Below are 15,821 nucleotides of genomic sequence, written 5' to 3'. Positions count from 1 at the left end.
CACATCCCATCGAGATTACTGTCTAACAGTAGGCGTTGTGGAATGGAGGTTGTACAAAAAAAATTGATTTGATTCCCTAATCACCTGCCCTGCAGCTGGGACTTCACGACCGTGCGATGCATGCGTCAAGCTGCAGCGTGCACACAGTGACAGACCACCTTTCTGGACAATGGCTCTCCCGCTTTTCAGAACCGTCGAGATCGCTGACTGCATTAATTTGTACTTTTTTTCATGAGAGCAGTTGCTTGGAATACTAGTCGCAAATCTTGCAAAATCCAACAGCTTGATCACGAGAGATACAGATCTGCGAGCGATTTGTTAGTGCCAAGATGCCCAGCACAGCTCGAAAATGCTCCACGAATGGTTCTGCACCATCGGACAATAAGCGGCTGTCAGTGTCATCAGAGTGTTTTTTTCTTATTATTCATTTCTTTTTGCACCTCACCACAAGATCCCAAACAGCCAATTCCAACGATCCAAGGCCTAAGCACCTAGCGCCATCTTCCAAAGCACTGCATTAACTTGCCGTGGCCTCTGGGATAGGCACAAAAAAAGTTACTGCAACTGACCGTGAGTGTTGCGAGCATTCGCGAAGATTTTGTTGCGCCTTGGCTCTGATCCCTTAGCATATTTTAGAAATCTGAAGCTCGTGCAGCTGTAGAGCATCACTTGGAAGGCACTAATTTCAATCCCTGTAACAGATAGAAGGGAGATGCTGTATCGATATATGAAGTTTGTTTTCCCACTCGAACAATGCACAAACACTGTGATAATTTTCCAAGAACTCATTGTTTTAAATGATATATCGTTATATACGGCATCGTTGCAAGTGGACTGCATGCACTGTATTAAATAATCAAAAGCCGAATCAAACTGTACAGCTAGTTTTTTATGATCAGAACGTAAATATTCGCCCGTCCCTACTTGTCAGATCTAAATGTCCACTAAAGTGAAAGTAGTGCACGGTGATGATGCATCATGAGGGAATGCAAAAATGAACAAGCAGCAGCACCAGGCTACAGAAACCGTCGAGGCAAGAGCTTCTCCATAAACTTCATGAATGCTTAGCCAAATGGTTGGTCTACTCACTCTTGACGTGAAGCCAGGTGGAAGCCCGCTTCTCGCCCAGCGGGTTCTCAGCCACGCACTGGTACACGCCGGCGTCCTCCATGGCCAGGGCTCCAATCTCGAGGCTGCCACTGTCTTCCACGCGGAAGTGCCCCGTGCCGTGGTCCACCGGTCGTGCGTTCAGGAGCCAGCGAACCTGGGGCTCTGGAAGGCCCTCGGCCGCACAGGGAAGACGAACCTGCTGGCCCAGTTCCACAGCCGTCTCTTCGTTGACCGCCTGGCTCAAGGAGGGCAGCACTGCGCCACCAACATTGATGCCCCACCAGGGTCACAGGTTAGCAAAATAAAAACTGGGTTCCACGGAACATCTGGTTTATTTGCACTGTATCCAGGTTTTTTTGGACACCTAAATCCATGCAAGCCTCACCGTCCCCTTGTCCTCGGCCTACATCTAAAAGTTGCACTATAATTGGTCACAGCAACGTCTTTCACTTTTGCAGCTAGATATTATTGATTTGAGCCATTTTTCGAGCCTATGCCTCATCAGCATGCATGTCAGGTAGGAAGACAACAGTAACCAAGGCGCTGAAAGAGAGATATATATATAGTAAAACCTCGTTACAAGAGACACTTGAAAATGGATTGGTTAGTTTTCCTATGTTTGCCATGTTAACAACATTGCATACAAGAGGCACTCTGTTAGTCGTACCAACTCGTATGTGTGGCAGCTTAGATTTCCTTATATAAATTCTGTTACATATGAGTGTTCTTTTTGTTGCAATACGTCAGGAACCAAGGAGTGCCTCGTCTTACTGGGAAGTAAAAATGTCCCCGTTGTTTCAGTCGCACAGGAACATGATGACAGTGGCTGAAACAACAGGGACATTTTGACTTCCCGGTCAGGAGGAGGCACTCTTTCTATGTTCCTGACATATTGCAACAAAAAAACACGGCTATGGAACAGAATTTAGATAAGGAAATCTAAACTGCCACACATATCAGAGTTGGGAAGAATTTTTGATCACAAGAGACCTTGGTTACAAGAGAAATCTTTTTCGGATCCCTTGGGTGTCTCTTGTAACGAGGTTTTACTATATTTCATTTCATGCCACAGAGATAGCAGTTTTGGCCAGAGTGGAGCTCTGGGCGTGTCTGGTCAGCTTAGGTTCATGCCGAGAGTCTTCTCAGCGACAGCCTTGGCCAGTCGGACTACTTGTAGTTGGTTCTCCTTGTCTTCGCTTTTCAGAAGGGCCACTCAGACAGATTTGGTGATCCCAGATTTTTTGCCCGGGCTATTTTCGCATTCCCATACTCTATGACCTAACGATCCTCTAAGTCCGCAATGTTTGATGATCTGACGATCCTGTAAGTCCGCAATGTTTGCATTTGTCCGTTGTTAACTCTGGCCAGATGTGACTGGCGAGGACCCTACACTGCTCCCATGAAAACCTGGTTGAATAGTCCCCTCTTATCATAAAGCCGATACATATAGCACGGTGGAACACTCACCCGACACAGTGACATTGGCATGGGCCATCACAGGAGAGGAGTCCGGGTCATGACGGAGCGTGACCTGGCAGGAGTAGTGGCCAGAGTGCTCGGGCCCCAGGCGAAGCAAGGTCAGGGTGCGGTTCCAGTGGGTGAGCACGTGAGGCAGCTCACCCAGGGTGCGGCCATCCTTCAGCCACTCAATCTGCACCTGCTCCAGAGGCCTACGGAGGAAGGGGGGAAGAAAGGGGCACACATTTCCAGAGAAGCCATGATGCCAAGGAAAAAATTCTAGAGGGCACTTTGGACCACCAAAGTATGATGAGGCGAAAGCCTTTGTTTGAAACACCGCTGATTCCTGCTTTACTGCATCTGCTTTTGTATCGAGGAAGCACCAAATGAAAGGCGTAGCACAGAAGTCTGGATTGAACGCCTGGTGGGGTCAGCTTCGTATATGTGTGAATTGCATGGTGAAGTCATTGGCCATGACCGGACGTGATATCATTTCACAATCGCATATGTGTACATTTCACTCACTAACTGCTCCAAGTGTAAAAGCAAGCATTACAGTGGCCATTTTAGAAGTATGCCTTATGTTGAATTCTAGCTGCAGATCGCGAGAACTTGGCCGGATCACAAAAGGAGCGCAAAGCTCCGGCGTAGATCCCTTCCTCCATATTTTCTACTGGAAAGCGCACGCTCCCGCAGGAGCGTGCTCCGTGGTGGACGTGAGCACTCAGCGTGCACACTGGTTCTCATGACTCCGCAATCCGCAATGGCCGCCGTCGCCTTCGCTCTCTTGCGAGCACATTTTTGCTGCTGTTGGCAAAACAAGCGTATCTAATGACGTGAATCTTTACGTTTCTGATAAAGCATAATAAAATCTTGGATTGAAGCTGACATATGTCTTTGAAGTGGCAGAGGTGCCATTTGAAAAAGCTGCCAACGCCGAGCGGAGCCCGACGGCATCTCAAGCAAAGAAAACAAAAGTGTTTCCACTGTAGCAATTCAGAAGCTCGCACGATATAACACAAATAACGTAAAGAATGCTTAGAAACATTGTTCTTGCGTCGGTTGGAATGCGGAATCATTTACGAGATCTGAATGCAAAAAAAAAATATGCTTCGAATATCGACGTTGTCATGGCTGGCTGCAGGGTTTCGTAGTCTTGCTGCTGCCAAAGTGTACAGGAACAACGTTGAGAATCATGCATGCAGCTCAATTAACGTGCTTTGTAAGGTTAACATAAAAGAAAGGCTTACGACAGATAAGCTATTCCGTCTTATGCTGTAGCAGCTTTTTTTGCGACCCGTAGCCACTTCTCATCTATACAGCGTCGTTGCGACGGCTGCCCACTGCGATAAGCCTAATGCCGGTGCTTTCCGGCGGCGTCCACTCCTTGCTTGATTTCGATGCAGCCCGCTGCGCAATATTTTTCACAGCAAGGATTATGCAGTGAAAGTTGACTCCTTCGAGGTCGGCAAGCTTTCATGTCACCCACAGCTGCTCGAACCACCGTGCAGCGACGAGGAAGCAAGAATGCGTCAGTCGTATCAGGGGTAGAGGCGAAAACATTAGACGCGGCATGTGAGCTTCCGGCAAAATCCCCCGATTTCGGCGGAGTAAATAAGTTGCTCCACGGAGCAGTCTGGGATCCACACCTGATCTCAATCTGCCAATGGAATACAACTGCCCCAAACGGAGCAGAATAACGTACCCTGATCTGCTACTGGAATTCAACATTAGAAAGCACTCACCAAAACACTACTTCTAAAGCCGATCCCAGGAGGCCTTCTTACCTGCCAGAGGCTATACACTCAAGAGTACTGTCATAGCCGTTGCCAAGGTTGTTGAACTCTCGATCTGATGGTGGTACAACAATGGAGAGTTCTGCCTGGTCTTCTTTGCCTGGAGACAAAGAGAACAAGGATAAACAACAAGCAACAACAAATAAAAGCACAGCAAGCAGTTTGCATCGATGCACGGCCCACATATTTTTGGCTCTAGCTGTGGCCATGCAACCTCAAATAAATTCCTTCAGCCATGAACAAATCTGCATGATTGCATTTCCCATGCTTTTGCGTACTAATTTTGCTCATTCTGATACAAAATTTCAGTTAGAAATTTTTTTCTTGTGATCCTGTGAGATCTGTATCACCGAGATAGAAGTGCAGTTGGTTTCCACGTCTTCAACAGTGAAGCAAACCAGGCAAGGGCCACCGCTAGATTGACTTAACCACACTGCAGCAAAGTAACATGAAAACTGAATTCAAGAGACCAAAGGCCACCAACTGGCCCATTCCTTATTCACCTCGTCACCAGGTTTCACAGCGTTACACTCCATTTCATGCATAGCAGTCAACGCAGCCAAAGGTACAGAAGTAGTCCGGTGCAAAAAAAAAAAAACTGTATCACTCCGCCTCCCGTCGTAGCTCAGTGGTACGAAGCTCGGACCTCTTTGCTATGCTCATTTTATGAGGGGCCAAGGTACAGCCCTCAGCACTATTGGCCGTACAGCTAACCTGTCCCATGAGCAAGAAATGATGAGAAAGAGACACTACGAGAAGCGTAACTTGCAGCAACACTTCACTGTTCAATGTATCATGCATACTTATTTAAGGGCAACGCATTTTTTTATGCTGTGTGCGGCCCTTGCATAGGAACAGCAGTTTCCAGCTAAAATTTTCTGTCTACAACATGGTCCCAATTAAGCACCCCTCTTTTATGTCGTGGCACCCATTTCTATAAGTGCAGCACCAGCTTGTACTTTGAATAGATAATGCATTGAACATGTGGGTGATATAGCATGTACTCTGTGAACAGAGTGAGTTGCCGACCCAAAGCGTAACATGCTCTTCTCGATAACTGTACCCCTTTACTAGAAAATGCCAAGTCATCTTAATCTAAGCTCCTCCTATGATCTGGCATAGTGATTGCTTGGCTGACGGTTTGGAGTAGTGCTCCACGCATGCGACCCATGGCTTCAGCGCGACGTTGCCTTCACCTGGGTTACATTTCCACGTGCACCACTGTCAAAAGCCTTGCGAAAATCGATGATAGGTCCATCTTAACCTAAAGTTATTCTCTGAAGAAAAACTAATAACTCGGTTAGGTATTTTATGATTAACTGTGACTAGATGTCAAGCCCTTTCCCAGCGTCTTTGATGCAAAGCATGTCAAGCCTTGTGACACTAGCCGAACGGTATGCTAGTATGACGCGTATCCCGTCAGCACCTGAACCCGGTGGGCGGTGCACTGCTGCTTTGAAACTAGTCGCTAGCGTTTCTTCTCACACAGCGGGGTGTACCCGAAGCTCCTGCTCCTAATTCTGGCTTTTGCACAGCGTAATTTTTTCCCCTCTCTGGAGTGAATGGCAAGCGCACAATTTGAGTTTAGCATAGCCGAGGCACCGCGTGATTGCGGTTCCAGACAGAGTCCAGCGCACGGGATAACGCGTTCATGGTCAGAACAATTGTTGCGGGCAGCTGTCCTTGCCTAGTAGCTCCCAGTAGAATATACCACGGGGACAAAATTATGCACACGAAACAGCTTTCTGGCTGACATTACTTTCCCCCCCACCCTTCTCCCCCCTACGGCTACAGGGTGCCAAGTTGTAGGTGTGGCCCATTCACAGTACACAGGGGTAGTAGCGCTGCCCTTAGACGAGAATATACAGTATGCAATAATTCAAGATATCGAGGTTCCACAAATCTGTGCTCGACTGAACGCACAAACACGCCTGACGGCTAATGACATGTCGTGATGATGTGACACTACCTTTGCTGCTCTTAGGCACAAGGGACTGTCACATCAGCCAAAAACTTGACAAGATCACTCAGTGCTCTGTGCACATGCTTGCAATCTCATCCGTTGTGTCCCCGTGATATTTTGTGGAACGCTGAATGGCTGTCTGAACAGCAGCCCTGTGATACACTACTAAAATACAGGAGAGCTTCACTACCACGAAATGGACAAAGAAAGAGAGTGATTCATCACATCGGAAGTTATTCTGTACAACAAAGGCCAGGAAAGTGGAGAACTCAGTATTACTGTCATCAACGGTGAGCTCCACCACTGGTCCCAAGAGGGCATCTCCCGTGTGCGGATTGGTCAGCTCCACCTGGTATTGGCCAGCCTCCTTGGGGCTCACTTGAAGAATGACAAGGCGGTTGTCCTGGCAAGAGAAAGAGAGCGCGCACACTAAGCACAGCTGTACCACTCTTCTTCTAAAAATTTGAAAATCCAAAGCGCGGGGGGAGGGGGGTCGACTTAAAATCAAAACCAAATGGCACTTTTAGCAAGAGCAACACAAACAACCTATCGGAGTCTACGGCAAGATTCCTTGCTCAACAGCTCTAAGCGCAACACGCAGTTACTTTGAGCGCTTCTCAGGAAGAATTTTCATTTTTGTACTTTTACTGCAAGCACCCACACTGCCCATATGGGAGTATCGACAGTTTATGAAAGTGTCGCTGTTCCAACCGCGGGGGGCACTCCGCTTTTTGCATGTCAGCTGCTTCTGGTCACGTGACACAGTGGCACTTTCAAGAAGTGTCAATGGTTGATAAAGAGCTGACACCGATCATTTGTTCCTCGATACTGCCTGGAGTTGGTGCGTATGACTTGATGGCCAGCCACATTCTTCGTCATGAGCTCTCAGTTCGAAAAGCATTCGGCACTCATTCACTGCGGCGTTCAAGAGGGCGGCTGCCGAAAAAACAACTGCAAACAACAACAAGCAAGCTATGCACCATTTGAGCATGGCTCTTTCCCCACCATGGCGAAATGACAGTTCTTTGTAGGTTTCAGTGCCCTTTTCTTTTTTTGTAAAACCTGTTTGATTTAAAATTTTGTGTAATACTCGAAAAGAAAGCAAAATAGTTAGCTTTTCAGGCATATAAGTTTGAATAACAAATTGTGCACTAGAGCACAAATACGTTATTTGCAAAAAACAAGATATTAGAGGCAAAATGAACAAAATTTGTGAATATCTGTTTCCATCAAAAAATGGAAAAATTATTTTAAATGCTCTGAACTACGCATACAAAATATTTGGCCCATTATTAGCCACTACCTGTGAAAAAAAAATCAAAGCTATATCCTGAATAGTATCCTTGTCACAAAACAATAGTCGAACACACAAAAAGGAGGCTAATGAAAATGAAGCTAAATGGCATGTGGCCACCGATGATTCTGGCTGGTTTTCATTGCTGGCACTGCTAGAACTGAATTTGATGAACAGGTAGCATCTTCCAACTCGCTGATTATTGAGTCGTCAATGAAACCAATCACAGGCGAAAAGGAGTTGCGAGATTTGTAATGTTTGGAACCAGCCATCCTCGCTTTTCAACTTTGGAGCTATCGAGGTGCATCTTTGGAGTGGTTTTAAAAAAGATGTGTCGAGAGAAAAGAGAACTACATTAAAAACAAAGCTGCAGTTGTCCGATTCCACACCAGATGGTGCAGTGTGCCTGTAAGCAATGTGAAAGGTTTCAAAATCAGCTCGCAAAGTCATCGTCATAGGGCTAACGATGCTTAATGGGCATGGTAGTGAGAAGGTTAGGAAGCTGAAGCAGTTTTCTAGTCAATTATCTGACCAATTAAGGAAACCATGTATAACTCAGATTTCAACCTCTAGATGAATTTATTTGCACACTGCAGTTTGAATAAGATTAATCAAATGTTCAGAAAAAGAAAAAAGCCTTCACGCTCGTTATTGCAAGTAAAGTTAAGCAGTGTTCATGAATTTCAGCTGCGCACCAATTTCATCTTTTCAGCCAGAGAACCAGGTAGTAAAAATATGCAACACCAGGTGAACATCAAGCGATACCTGTGTGGTTGCAAAATTTCTGCCATCCAAGGTTGTGCCGTCAAGTCGCACCCACACTGATGTTGCTGGAGGAACACTGTCAACAAGCGGTGGTGACAAAATCACATGGCTACCCTTGCGTGCGCTCACAGGAACTGTCTCGGGGACTTCTTCGGCTGGCGTCAAGTCTGCACAAGAATTGAAGTTCAATAAAACATTCTGCTGGGCGAGCTGGCTCATCAGTGAAAATGAATGCTTTTTAGCGCATGACAAGTAGGAAACAGAAGAGGACAGAACACAAGACATGAAAGAGCGCCACTCTCGATCGATTTTATTAGCAGAAGAAACAGATTTTTATATACTGAACCCATGTGCAGAAACCTACGTACAAGACAAAGAATGCATACATGCACACATGCCAAAGAGGCTGTTGATCACACACACTCTTCGATAGCCTATTTAAAAACTTGTACTCGTTAGAGTACAGCTTTACAGAAGGGCTACTCACACAATCAAACCCCTTCTTTCTGACATAGAAAGCCTCAATCAGCTGCAGCGATAACTCATTTCCTCTTCCAATAACCACTGTCTGCTTTAGCAACAGCGCGCATGCCCCCGGCCGATCAAGACTTACAATGAACAACCAAGTTTGTCCCGGTCCCCTGCTCATGGCATCTTTCATGTTCCCGTAAGCGCTGATTTAAACAACAGCCAGACTGCCCCACATACACTCTTTCACAAGTGAGAGGTATTTCGTAAATTATTCCAACCTTGAAACCAACACATCTGAACTTATGCTTCATTGGGCATCCTCTTTTTTTTTCTTCACCATTTACCCAAAGGCATAGGCTTCATTCAACAGTTAAAATTTTCAAAATCAAGCAGTTCGAATCATATGCTTTCCCAGATAATATATTTTTCCCATCACTTTAGCATGATGGCACTGACCTATTACCATGAGATTGCGGCAAGGTGTCACGCACCACCTAGTGTGGCGTCCCAGGTGGCTGGCAGTTGCAGCGTCTGGCCATGGTGCCATTTCAATGGACTGACGCTAGTACAACTAATAGTAGGACCACCTTTGAAGGGCATTTTCCCTTACATTCTTGAGCTGTATCCGACAGCAGCCCAGTACTAGTCCAGTGAGGTCTGCGAGGCCCATCTCATTAAAAACATTCAAGCAGCCCGAGTGAACCAATCTCTCAAAGGGACACACTCACGTGCCACCCGCAGCTGAGCTTTGGTGCTGAGCAGAGCACCGGCCAAATTTTCGGCCAGGCACTGGTAGGCGCCAGCGTGGGAGTGGCTAATGCTGCTCAGCACATGCACTAAGCGCGCCGTGGTCCAATTGGTCAGGGGCTCTCCATCCTTGAGCAGCTGCAGGCGTGGTGTGGGCGCCCCGACTGCCTCGCAGCGAAGCACCCGTCGCTCGCCCAGCCCCACGTACCCGCCCGCGGGCACCTTGAGGAAGCGAGGCGACAGCTGGTTCTCTGCACAGACAAATAAAAAAAAAACAAAGGCGTCCTTGAGCACCTTACCAGAGATGAGAAGAATGTGCCCTGAAGATGTCCTAACAGTTTCTCAAGGTGTCATTTGGGTGACTTTGGTTGCTAATTAGGACATAGTATGCAAGGTTCTTTAGGCTATTACTCATCCATTCAAGGAGAATGGGCCCCTGTAGAGGACTTAACCCTTGCAATCATGACAATCACTGGCAGCTCACAACAAGTAATACAAACAGCTCACCGCATCATGGCCGACTTGCCTCTCCAACTGTTTGACAGGTCCTACAGCTAGGTATGTACAAGTGAAACAGAGCATGCTGTTTCCTTCTAACACTTATGACGACTGCTTAATTGATATCAACAACTGTGGTACTATATGCAGGCAAGAAATGGCCACTATTGAGCTGCGTTTTCGACAAGTAATATTTGAAGGTGTGATTGCAATTGGAACAGAAAAGCATGCTCCGTTTACTTATGTCCGCGCCTGTACCCCACACTGCAAGTTTACAGCTTCCCCAAATTAATGAATTCTGCAGCCAAAATATTATGTGGGAAAATAGCGGGAGTGAATCAAGCTGCAACTTTTTCTCCCTTCTTTAAAACAGCATGACAACTAGAGTGGTTAGTAATACGGCTTGACAGAGCCATTCCACGAGTAACAAACGCAACTGAAAAATTGATGCATTAACGTCACTCATGGTATATATGAAAAGCGCTTTCCCATTAAGTGTGTATTCGGATACTTCAGATATTCGGAGCACATATTGATGGCCATTGGGATTCATTGAGGCAAATAGAGGTTGAGGACCCCCTACCTAGACTTTCCTTCGAAATCATAGCCATTGCTCAGCTATTGAAACCGAAACGACTGAGAAAAGAAATTTGACTATAAATTATGTACCAAACATAGGCAAACTGTATGTGGTGATTTATGTACTGTCATGCCCTACATATCATTAACAAGACCAAATGCAGCCTAACCTCACTATCCCTACTCCATCAATGCTGTTGCATTATAACTTCCTATATCAATCAGCAGGTATCGCCATCAAAGGCTGATCTTGGAAATAAACTGCGTATGTGAAAAACAATTCTTTTGCATTGATCCAAACGACACCATTCACTCCAAAGCAGTGTCAACCTGTTCTTTTCAGGAGGATGTCATAAGTCTGAACTGACAGGCGGTAAGATTTTTACATTTTTACATCCAAATATCTTGCCAGTAAACGCATTTTTTACAGTGGACAAATGTTTACACAAAAAGAAAGGGTAAACAAATGAATTTTTATGGACAATAAAACTGCTTCGAGTTGTCCTTTAGAAGCACCTGTGCCCACCACTCAAGAGCTGGCAGTAAGATAAGGTGAGCACATGCCAAAGTAGATAGCACAGACCCGCAGTGCTCTTCTTGTCTCAAGTGAATGGAACACGACAGAGAAAGCAACGTTTCAGTGCCTGCACTCTACAATGCATCACTGCGCCACCCATTGCACAGTGGCTGGATTTTTAAACAATAGAGTATGGAAAGTACACCCTCAGTTAGATGCACAAAAAACTATAGCATAAAGCAAAAATTTCCATTAACATCCAAATAAATAACAAGCATTATCTGCGCACATGCACAAGGGCTAAAACCTATCAACACTCACAGCATCACATTGGTTGTTCTAAAATGTCCAGTGCCTTGACAGGGGAAAACAAAAAAAAAAAAAAAAAAAAAAAAATAGATTCTCCTCTGCGAAAACATTCAGTGATGCAGCCATGAGGGCTATGCAACGTCTTGCTTAGAATCTACAATGTTGTGCAGTCTACAGTCTTTTTTCTTAAACTCTATTCTTGACAGTGTTTTAGACTGCAGCCCAAGGAAGCCATCAAGAGAATAAAACAGGTCTCATGCGTGTAATGCCAGCAATGGTGTCTAAGCACATTTATCCACTCCAGTGAACCATCGCATTGAGGACCGCAATGTTGAAGTTAGCCACCAAGCCCTCAAACAGTTCTACTCTTATTCAAGAAAAAAAATTAGAAGAGTTCAACACTGCTGAACCGAATATTGAGCAAAAGCAATAGCTGCGGGTGACCGAGCATTCTTCTAATTCTTCTTCTTCTTCTTCCCCAGACCACACATAAAGCCCCGCTTTAAGCAAGCCGTATGAATGTGCCTTAGTGGCCTAGAGTGGTAACGAAGTGCCAAGGTCCTGGCAGGCTGATTCTAACATAAGCGTCCCATGTGAAACGAGAGACCCAAGAGAGACCCAAGACGACCCAGCTCCTTCCAGCTTGGGGTCGTCTACGGGGGTCGTCTAAAGGTCAAAGGTCAATCAATGGTGGTCACCGCCGGGCCACACTGACAGCTCGAACTGCGAGCAGTATTGCTTTTGCAATAATATAAAAAATATGTCAGTGCCCATTTTTTAAACTTGAGTGCATTGCAAACCATAATTTCCAGTACAAAAACAAGTGTTTAAGGTTGGCTGGTTGTGTCAACATCCCGAAATCACTCGGGCTATGAAAGATGCCATAGTGGAGGGCTACAAATATTTAAATCACCTGGGGTTCTTTTAACATAATCTATATTGCAAGGTACATGGCCACCATGCTTTCATCCTCCATTAAAAAACAATCGAGAGGCCTGGACTGAATCACCGTCCTTGGTGCGGCATTCGAGTGCCGTAGACACCGAGCCACCATGGTAAGGTAAAGTGTTTAAAGTGGTGGATGAAACTTAATGCAACCAAAACAAAGTGTATCACATTTAATAATACGGAAACCTTTTTAAGATTTTAAGAAAATGAAAAGTAATTAATCTGAGTACTTGGGAGTAGTAATCACTGACAACCTAAGGTGGCATCCTCAACTGACTTCATTTGCCACAAGGCAGAAGGGACACTATGCTTTCTCCAGAGAAAAGTCAGCAATGCTCCCCCTGAGATCAAACTTCATGTTTTTAGAGCACTTGTGACGCCAGCATTAGAACATGCTGATTTAATCTAAAGTCCACATGGGAAACATATCATAAATATGACAGTTTATTCAGGACTTAGCACCGCAGTTCATATTCTTACATTACTCACGTACCACTCGCATGACGCAGAAAAATCAGCTTCATTATTGCCATTTCAAAATACTACCACAATAAGTGTTTCTTCATGATCAACTAAACATTTAACACATACAACCCACACTAATACATTATGGCGATCAAAGTGTCACATTAATTAATATAACTATTGCTTGCTTCCAAAGTGAAATAACACTTTGGAATAGTGGTGGCTACCATGACAGTGAAATGCTTACTATTGACACTTCTGTGAAATGTACCTTACATATCTCTCGTCATATTCACTTATTTGCCGATGATTGTGTTATTTGTCGTTCAGGGTCTAATCCTTCTGACCAAAAATCTCTAGAGACAGACCTACACCAAGTGCAAAACTGGTGTTTGAAGTGGATGATGGCACTCAATTCTAACAGATGTGAGTGCATGCCTTTTCACTGTTGTTGCAATCCTCTTGTTTTCCAGTATGCAGTTTCTGACTCCCCAGTTGACATCATCCAGTCGTACAAATATTTAGGTGTCACCATTTATGATTTATCTTGGCATTTGCACGTGACTAACCCGACATCATTGGCTAATAAACAAACGTCATCTGCAGGAAGCCCTGCAACACGTCAGACTACAAGCATATATTTCACTCATCAGAACTAGTCTGGAATATGCATCACCCATCTGGAATCCTCATCAAGCATATCTAACAAATGCCACTGAAGATGACGTGAGCATATCATCTCTAAAATCGCAGTCTGGTTTATCCAATCTTCCCACTAATCATCACATTATCAGTCCTGTTTTGCTCCTTAAGTTCTATTCACTACTAAAACAAGAACCATTCATATGCACACACCCATCACGCAGATCGCATTGCATGTCACCCGCTTCAAAATCTGCGTCCACGTGCTCACACTACTGCCTTTCACAACTCATTTTTTCCTCGAACAGCAGCTGACTGGAATGGACTTCCACACCATATCGCTGCCATAACATGTCCATCAACATTTACGAGTCCTGTAGAAACCTGTATGTTATAAACCAACTCCTTATGTAACATCCCCAAGCAGGGTCTTTAAGGGCAGTAAAGTGACGTGTTATATACAAAACTCAAGACGTCTGAAAGATCTGTTCCACTGTCTTTTTATATACTCCAGTACTGCCGTTTATCAACTGACACTGTCGTCTGCTTAGCTTTTATACAGTTCATAGTTATCATTAACCATAATATTCATAGACCTCCTCTTCGTGTCCCTCGTTGGCCGAGTCGGTTTGGGACGTTAAACACCGTAAACCAAACCACCCGCACAACGTGCAAATTTCGTCAAGCATAGATCCGGCGCTTGAACAATACCGATTCCTGCTTACAAAGAGACCTAGCGATAATCGCTTTCCGTGATCAGCCATGCGAATGAATGTTTGATTTTTTTTTTTCTCTCCCTATTATGAATATCGCCTATCCTGAAATTTTTCTTCCGCGCGCGGAAGTTTCTAGGCGCAGTCGATGCACTGGCGCAGCATACACAGATCATCGAAGAGGGGTGCCCGCGCTCCGTAGCTCCGCTGTCCGCCTGCATGCCAAAAATAGTCGTCGCCCGCAAGAATTCCAGCACCGAAACTGCACCAGATGGTCAGACTGCATGAAATATAAAAACTGGCCCTTCATGCGGCAGCACATGTTTCTGTTTTGCGATACTTTCGCGTCTACCATGTGCTCGTTGTTTTATCACAGAGTCCGTTTCACAGTGGCCAAAACATTCTTCCAGCACGGATAAACAATTATGAGGATCGATATTAAGCCATTCTTGTGAGAAGCAACGACAGCTTATGCTGAAGTAAGAAAAGCGCGGGTTCACTTACCGCTCTGTGCAATCGCAGTGCATAACAATGTGCATAGAAAGGCAGCGCGGAGGTTAGAGATCATGGCAGGGGTTCCGTTGCCGCCGCGTTTAAAAGCCAGGACCTGCATCACAACGGCTCGATCCTGCTACGTCCGTCAACATGCGTGTACTCGAAGGTCCTTTGTATTTGCTTGCGCACTCCCGTCCACACTTTCAGCCGAGGCAAAGCCGTTCGGAAACATCACCACAGAGCGGTCTCGGAGAGCCGATATGCAAACGCTAGTCGGTAACACGTTCACGGCGTATCGCGTGCCCGTATGACACTCGCTAAGCGGCACTTTTTTACACTTGCACGGCCCGCAATCACACGCCCCACGAACATCGCAAAACACGGCCGCACGTCGGGCCACTGGTCGGGAACACCATTGTTATTGCAATCGAGTATGCCGCCATGTTGCAAAACTCTCCCAAACTTTTCTGCTGATCAGTAGCAAAAGTTCTTCACCGACAACTGGCACAGACACGAAGGCACAAGCTGCACGTCTCGCTCGTATCCACAAGCGAAGAGCTGGTTCCTGTTCGATATCTTGCAGGGTCGCCGTATCTCACCTTGACAACGAACATTCGTAGCGCGTAACGTAGGCAACAAACAGAGCAACGGAGCAACGACGATGCGTTAGGAGCACGTGACCTCGTGGCTCGCTCCTATGCAACCTGTGGGGCCATGTACAACCGCAGAAAAAAACTTTTGTGACGTTGCAGTCGTAACGTTGCTTGAGCTCAAAAACGTCAACTATGTAAGCTGTAGAAATGTAGCGTAGTAATCGAACGCACCAAGCGCGAGATCACGTGATGCGCGCATTCAGGCCGACAACCCGTAGGACCAGTAGCAGACGGAAATGGTCACCGCATTGCGGTGGCGAGCTGAGTATACAGTTTAGAAAACAATAAAAGCATTGCCTCTTTAAATTCCAGCCCGCTGAGTAGCGGCGGCGGACAAACCAGTCAGGCGAAACGCCGCGCGCGTGCAGTAGTACAACCCAAATATCGCTGCAACCGGA

General features: G+C 45.7%; 1 protein-coding gene across 1 annotated transcript in view; it reads right to left on the bottom strand.

The window, feature by feature from the left end:
* The window catches only part of sdk (sidekick cell adhesion molecule), a 58,651-nt gene extending 43,233 nt beyond the window's left edge, over nucleotides 1–15,418 (bottom strand). Inside the window, exons 1-7 of the mRNA XM_084604345.1 lie at nucleotides 14,780–15,418; nucleotides 9,586–9,855; nucleotides 8,387–8,553; nucleotides 6,607–6,730; nucleotides 4,356–4,464; nucleotides 2,578–2,780; nucleotides 1,090–1,365 (exon numbers count right to left, since the gene is read on the bottom strand). Of these exons, the coding sequence (XP_084460471.1) occupies nucleotides 1,090–1,365; nucleotides 2,578–2,780; nucleotides 4,356–4,464; nucleotides 6,607–6,730; nucleotides 8,387–8,553; nucleotides 9,586–9,855; nucleotides 14,780–14,888 (1,258 nt within the window). The 5' untranslated portion in view covers nucleotides 14,889–15,418. The remainder of the gene's footprint in view (nucleotides 1–1,089; nucleotides 1,366–2,577; nucleotides 2,781–4,355; nucleotides 4,465–6,606; nucleotides 6,731–8,386; nucleotides 8,554–9,585; nucleotides 9,856–14,779) is intronic.
* Nucleotides 15,419–15,821: the final 403 nt, after the last annotated feature.

Source organism: Amblyomma maculatum, chromosome 5 (genome assembly GCF_055883805.1).
Source record: "Amblyomma maculatum isolate TAMU_Amacu chromosome 5, ASM5588380v1, whole genome shotgun sequence".
Classification (NCBI taxonomy): domain Eukaryota; kingdom Metazoa; phylum Arthropoda; class Arachnida; order Ixodida; family Ixodidae; genus Amblyomma; species Amblyomma maculatum.
Note: the sequence above shows the minus strand (reverse complement) of the source record. Positions and strands in the feature narration are given on the sequence as shown.